At 40.0% G+C, this 6,948-nt stretch overlaps 1 protein-coding gene across 1 annotated transcript in view; it reads right to left on the minus strand.

Annotated features, from left to right (window-relative positions):
- The window catches only part of NUP133 (nucleoporin 133), a 53,917-nt gene that overhangs the window by 32,426 nt on the left and 14,543 nt on the right, over nt 1-6,948 (minus strand). Inside the window, exons 9-10 of the mRNA XM_039241246.1 lie at nt 3,093-3,240; nt 1,377-1,524 (exon numbers count right to left, since the gene is read on the minus strand). Coding sequence (XP_039097177.1) covers nt 1,377-1,524; nt 3,093-3,240 — 296 coding nt within the window. The remainder of the gene's footprint in view (nt 1-1,376; nt 1,525-3,092; nt 3,241-6,948) is intronic.

The raw sequence follows: 6,948 nt of genomic DNA on the forward strand, positions 1-6,948 counted from the left end.
AACTAAAAAATGCTTTCTAAAGTCTATCACTCTAGGGGCACCTCAGTCAGTTGAGTGTCTGACTCTTATTTTCGGCTCAGGTCATGATCCCAGGGTTGTGGGATTGAGCCCTGAGAGCGCAGAGCCTGCTTGACATTCTCTCTCCCTCTGCCCCTCCCCCGCATATATACTCTCTCTCTTAAAAATAAAATATAAATAAAATCTACCACCTTTAGCAAAACCTCATTTTGATATAATATAAACATTTTTTTCCTTTACAATATTCCTACTTAGAACTCAGCTTTTTAAAAATTTTATTTGAGAGAGAGAGAGAGAGAGAGAGAGAGAGAGGGAGGGAGAGAGAAAGAGAAGTAGAGAAAGAGAGCTAGAGCAGGGGAAAGGAAGAGAGGGAGGGAGAAAATCCCACATCCAGGGTGGAGCCTGATGCAGGGCTTGATCCCACGACTGAGACATCGTGACCTGAGCCGGTATCAAGAGTCAGAGGCTCAACTGACTCAGCCACCTAGGTGCCCTGTATTTTTACTTACTAAGCCAAAGGGGAGGGAAAAAAAAGTCTATGCTTGCTCAATGACTTAATAACATTCTCCCTACCCAAGGTCAAGGCTCTTGTGTTTAAACTAGAAAATCTAAGTTCCATCCTATTGCCCTACTTGGATTTTGCCCTCTGCCCAATCTCTTTAGACAAAATTCCTGACTAGACTACCTGCTTGGCTTTTTCTCACTCCTGGCTGGCTCCACCTGCCCCTACCCCCATTCCAGCACCCTTGCATGAGTCCACCATCTGGGAATCTCCTAATCCAGAGATCTGGACAAACTCCCTTAAAGAACAGCAACCCAGCATAAGTTATTATAACTAGGAATAAGCAATTACTTTTCTTACCATCAGTTCTCTCCTTCCTGGCTTTTTCTGGAGAACATTACTATTTTTGCCCATAACAGTTTGGGAATTTACTACCCTTCTGGTTTTTCAGTAGGGTTGGGACATCATCTACTACTGGTATCGTACTGAGTGAATGTCTCAATAACACTTGGAGGTACCATGCTTAAAATAACACTTATGGAAAGACAATAAAAACTTCTAAGAATGGGGTGCCTGGGTGGCTTAGTCGGTTAAGCGTCCGACTTTCACTTAGGTCATGATCTCGCGGTTCGTGGGTTCGAGCCCCGCGTCGGGCTCTGTGCTGACTGCCAGCTCAGAGCCTGGAGCCTGTTTCAGAGTCTGTGTCTCCCTCTCTCTCTGGTCCTCCCCTGTTCACACTGTCTCTCTCTATCCTAGAAATAAAATAAAAATATTAAAAAAAAAAAACAAAAAAACAAAAAAAAAACTTTAAGAATGGCTGAGTCGTTAACCATCCTTTCTGAAACTGATACTGTACCTTGTGTATTAAAGATAATTTTCTCCTGAGGAAGAGAAAACTTCCCAGTTCCCGTGGAGCACACATAGACGGCACTCTCAGTGTACAGATAAGCAGTCTGGTTTGAAAAGTTTGGGACCATCAACCGACACATAATCGAGTCTTCAGACTGAAAATTAAAGATTACATTTAATGAGAATTAGAACAGAAATACTTGTTTGTATAATTTTTTTTATATTTTTGTTCATTATCTCATAAATACGATAAAATAATTCAGATTGCCCTTATGAAAACCCAAATACTACCCTTGGGATGATTTATAAAATAGGTTTACAAACATCAATTAGAGAAACCATTTGTAGAGCTGTAAATAATTAGCTAATTTTGGAAATAATCCCATGGTGGTAGGATTTTAACTAAAAGCCTTTAAGAAATGTGAGAAAAGAAAAAAAATATTTAAGAAGCAAAACAGATGAACAGGGGGAGACAAGCAAAAATAAGATAAAAACAGAGAGGGAGCTAAACCATAAGAGATTCCTACATACAGAAAACACCCTGAGGGTTGCTGGAGGGGGATGGGCTATATGGGGGGTGGCCATTAAAGAGGGCCCTTGTTGGGATGAGCACTGGGTGCAGTATAAAAATGATGGGTCACTAAATTCTACTCCTAAAATCATTATTACACTATATGTTAACTAACTTGGATTGAAAATAAATAATTTATTAATTAAAAAATGAAAAACAACAAAAAATCCAAAACTAAACTAAACTAAAAAAAAAAAAAGACATAAAAAAATTAATTCAGGGCCACCTGGGTGGCTCAGTCAGTTAAGCGTCTGACTTCAGCTCAGGTCATGATCTCACAGTTTGTGGGTTTGAGCCCCACACTGGGCTCTGTGCTGACAGCTCGGAACCTGGAGTCTGCTTCAGATTCTGTGTCTTCCTCTCTCTCTGTCCCTCCCCTATTCATGCTCTGTTTCTCTCTGTCTCAATAATAAATAAACATCAAAAAAAATTAATTCCTTATATTACTGATTTAGAATTGGCAAATACTTTATAAGTGATCCCTGGTAAACATGCAGGTTCTTACTTCATTGTGAAGATATCAAGCACAAGAAAACAGAGTTCATTTGTTCATATATAAAATCAGAAGCAGAAATAGAAATAGGACTTAATTAAATGAAATTAGCAAATACATACTGTTTGTTATTAAAGAAGTAATTTTATAAATAAAACATTAAAAGGGGTATCCTGTGATTTCATTCTGAAACTGTTTTCTTTCTACCTCTTTTGCACTGCCTGAAAAATCTTAACACTGAGCATGTTTTTCCTACATAATCAGAACTATGAGGTTTGTCTGAAATAAAAGAACAAATTAAATTATTTCCTTACAGTATTTAGTTACAGTCATATTAAGAATAAGGATTTAACAAAATTAGATACTATATCACTGAAGGCCAAATGAAATGAATTTACATTTCCTTACGAATGGCATCATTATTAAACAATATTTACAATATTGAACAACTGCTTGTTGTCAGCTGCTTCTACTCTCATTTAGCTAAGATTGGGCAAAGGAACAGATGTAAGACGGCAATGCCTAAAAACTGGCTATTTAAAAATATTTCCAAGCCCCGCAAATTAATCTCTTAAAAAGATCTGACAAACAACTTGTATGAGTTCAGTTACTTGTATGTTACTATCATTTGTAATTTAATTTGCAGATAGAAATCGTACCTGAAAAGGTGGATTATACTGAGTGACTTCTACAGTTACTACATCAGACATTTGGTGGCCACTATCTTCTACTGTTATCAGAGAGTAATAGATGAGACACGGATTGTCCGCTGGGTGCCATGCAGCTGCCAAAATCAGGAGCCCATCACTAATCAAGGAGAAAGAAAGATCTGTAGCCTTTGGAAGACAGCTTATCAGTGTGTTAAATATATGTTTCTCATGTGTTAAATATATACTGACCACATGATCTAGCAATCCCACTCCTAGATATTTACCCAAGACAAACAGAAACTTAAGTTCAACCAAAAACCTGTGTGCACATAGGTAGAGTGGCTTTATTTATAACTGTTTAAAACTGGAAGTTCCATGGGGCGCCTGGGTGGCTTAGTCGGTTAAGCGTCCGACTTTCACTTGGGTCATGATCTCACAGTTCGTGGGTTCGAGCCCCGAGTCGGGCTCTGTGCTGACTGCCAGCTCAGAGCCTGGAGCCTGTTTCAGTCTGTGACTCCCTCTCTCTCTGACCCTCTCCTGCTCACGCTGTCTCTCTCTCTCCTAGAAATAAATAAAACATTTAAAAAAAAAAAACCAAAAACTGGAAGTTCCATATCCTTCAATTGCTGAACTGATGAGCCCTAGTAATTCTATACAGTGTGCCACTACTCAGCAGTAAAAAGGAAGAAACTACTGAATGAACATCAAATGCATTATGCTGAAGGAAAGAAGCCAGTCTCAAAAGGCTCTATACTATATGATCCTACTTATGAGGCATTCTGAAAAAGGTAAAACTACAGGGACTGAAAACACATCAATAGTTGCTAGGGGCTGGGACGCCTGGGTGGCTTAGTCGGTTAAGCGTCCGACTTTCACTAAGGTCATGAAATAGAGGTTCGTGGGTTCAAGCCCCGCGTCAGGCTCTGTGCTGACTGCCAGCTCAGAGCCTGGAGCCTGTTTCAGTCTGTGACTCCCTCTCTCTCTCTGACCCTCCCCTGCTCACGCTGTCTCTCTCCTAGAAATAAATAAAATATTAAAAAAATATATAAAAAAAAAATAGTTGCCAGGGGTTGAAAGTAGAGGAGGAGCTGATTACAAAGGGGCATGAAGGAATTTTTGGGGTTGATGGAACTATTCCTCTCCTTGATTGTAACCCAAATGAGTGTGTATTTATCAAAACTCATCTAATTATACATTAAAATGGGTGAATTTTACTGTGTATAAAATAAAGCTCAGTAAATCTGACTTAAGAAAAAAATCAAATTGGGGCACCAGGGTGGCTCAGTCAGTTAAGCATCTGACTTCGTCTCAGGCCATGATCTCACCATCTGTGAGTTCGAGCCCCATGTCAGGCTCTGTGCTGACAGCTCGGAGCCTGGAGCCTGCTTCAAATTCTATGTGTCCCTCTCTCTCTCTGCCCTCCGCTGCTCATGCTGTCTCTCTCTCTTAAAAAAAAAAAAAAAAAAATTAAAAATATTTTAAAAAATCAAATAATAAAATGCAGGGATTGGCAAAGCATAACCCTCAGGCTGAACTGTGCCCAAGTGAGTTTTTATAAATGAAGTTTTACTGGAATACAGCCACACCCACTCATTTCTGTTCTGTCCATGGATGCTTCCGTGCTATCGCGGACTGAGTAGAATAACTGCAGTGAAGACCACATGGCCCTCAAAGCCTAAAGTAGTCAGTCTGGGGCCCTTCACAGAAAAGGTTGCCAAACCCTGGCCTAATCTGTTCTTTGAAGTTTACTTTGGTCCAGAAGAACATTTGGTTTCTAATTTTAGTCAGTTATAGAAATTTCAATGTGAAGACAAACCTTTTTCTATCTTAAAGCTTCTATGTTCTTAAGTCTGTCAAAATTGTTGCCCTCAACAAATAATTAATGGTCTCTAACCTTAACTCCACCAAAACATTCAGTAGCGTTAATTATTAGCAACTTCCATTCAAGTTTCAGAAATATTAACAGGGTGGTAAGCGCCCTCTACTGACAACTAAAAACAAGAACCTGAAAAATACCCAAAAAACAAAAAAATGGAGCTAGGGACTCAATGACATGCCACTCCAAACCAAGCAGTCCTAACACGGTTCTTACTTCTTTTCCACTATTTTCTTCACCCAACTCCTGAACTCTTATCACTTCTACTTAGACTCTTGAAAGAAATCTAAAAATATCGGTCCAAACTTGAAACATACTGGCAGTGAGTTAAAGAGCAAATACAGGATATAAAAGAATGTTACGCAAAAAGGAACTGATGGATTAAAGATCTAAATGTGAGACCTGAAACCATAAAACTCCTAAAAGAAAACACAGGCAGGAATCTCTTGGGCATCAGCTTTAGCAACATATTTATAGATATGTCTTCAGGCAAGGGAAACAAAAGCAAAATAAAATTATTTTGGCTACACCAAAATAAAAAGCTTTTGCAAAATAAAAGAAACAACCAACAAAAGGCAAACCACTGAATGGAATTTTGCAAATGCTCTATCTGATAAGGAGTTAATATCTAAAATATATAAAGAACCTCTAAAACTCAACACCAAAAAACCCCTAAAACCCAAGTTAAAAATGGGCAGAGGGCCTGAATAGACATTTTTCTTTTTTTTAATGTTTATTATTTATTTTTAAGAGAGACAGAGTGAGAGTGGGAGTGAGGCAGAGCGAGAGGGAGACACACAATCCAAAACAGGCTCCAGGCTCCAAGCTTTCAGCACAGAGGCCAACATGTGGCTAGAACCCACGAGCCATGAGATCATCACCTGAGCTGAAGTTGGATGCTTAACTGACTGAGCCACTGAAGCGCCCCCGAATAGACATTTTTCTAAAGACATACAGATAGGCAACAGCCACATGAAAAGATGTTCAACATTAGTAATAGTCAGGGAACTGCATATCAAAACCACAATGAGATAATACCTTACACCTATCAGAATGGCTAAAATAAAAAAAGACAAGCATTAACAAGTATTGGTAAGTATGTGGAGGAAAAGGAGCCCTCAAACTCTGTTGGTGGGAATGCAAACCTGGTGCAGCCACTATGGAAAACAGAATGGAGGTTTCTTGAAAAATTAAAAATTGAAATATAATCCAGTAATTCCACTACTGGGTATTTCTCCAAAGAAAACAAAACCACTAACTCAAAGACATATGCACCCCTCTGTTTATTTTGAGAGAGAGCGGGCGAGCAAGAGTGGGCAGGGGAGGGGCAGAGAGAAAGTGGGACCAAGGATCTGAAGTGGGTTCTGTGCTAACAGCAGCAAGCCCGACGTGGGGCTTAAACCCATGATCCAAGAGATCACGAACTAAGCCGAAGTCATAGGCTTAACCAACTGAGCCACCAAGGCGCCCCCCTCCCTATGTTTATTTCAGCATTATTTACAACAGCTGAGACATGGGATCAACCCTAGTGCCCATTAACAAATGAATGGACAAAGAAGATGGTGTTATTAGCCAGCCATAAAAAAGAACAAGAATCTGCCATTTGTGACAACACGGATGGAACCAGAGGGTATCATGTTAAGTGAAATAAGTCAGACACAGAAAGACAAATACCATACAATTTCACTTACATGTGGAATCTTAAAAACAAAATAAATGAACAAAAACAGAAGAAGACTTCCCAGAAGGGTGGTGGGTAAGGAAATGGCTGAAACAGATAAAGGGGGTTAAGAAGCACAAATTTCCGGGGGCGCCTGGGTGGCTTAGTCGGTTGGGCGTCTGACTTTCGCTCGGGTCATGATCTCGCGGTTCGTGGGTTCGAGCCCCGCGTCGGGCTCTGTGCTGACTGCCAGCTCAGAGCCTGGAGCCTGTTTCAGAGTCTGTCACTCCCTCTCTCTCTGACCCTCCCCTGTTCACACTGTCTCTCTC

This window comes from Hyaena hyaena, unplaced genomic scaffold (genome assembly GCF_003009895.1).
Source record: "Hyaena hyaena isolate Hyena2069 unplaced genomic scaffold, ASM300989v1 scaffold_193, whole genome shotgun sequence".
Taxonomy (NCBI): Eukaryota; Metazoa; Chordata; class Mammalia; order Carnivora; family Hyaenidae; genus Hyaena; species Hyaena hyaena.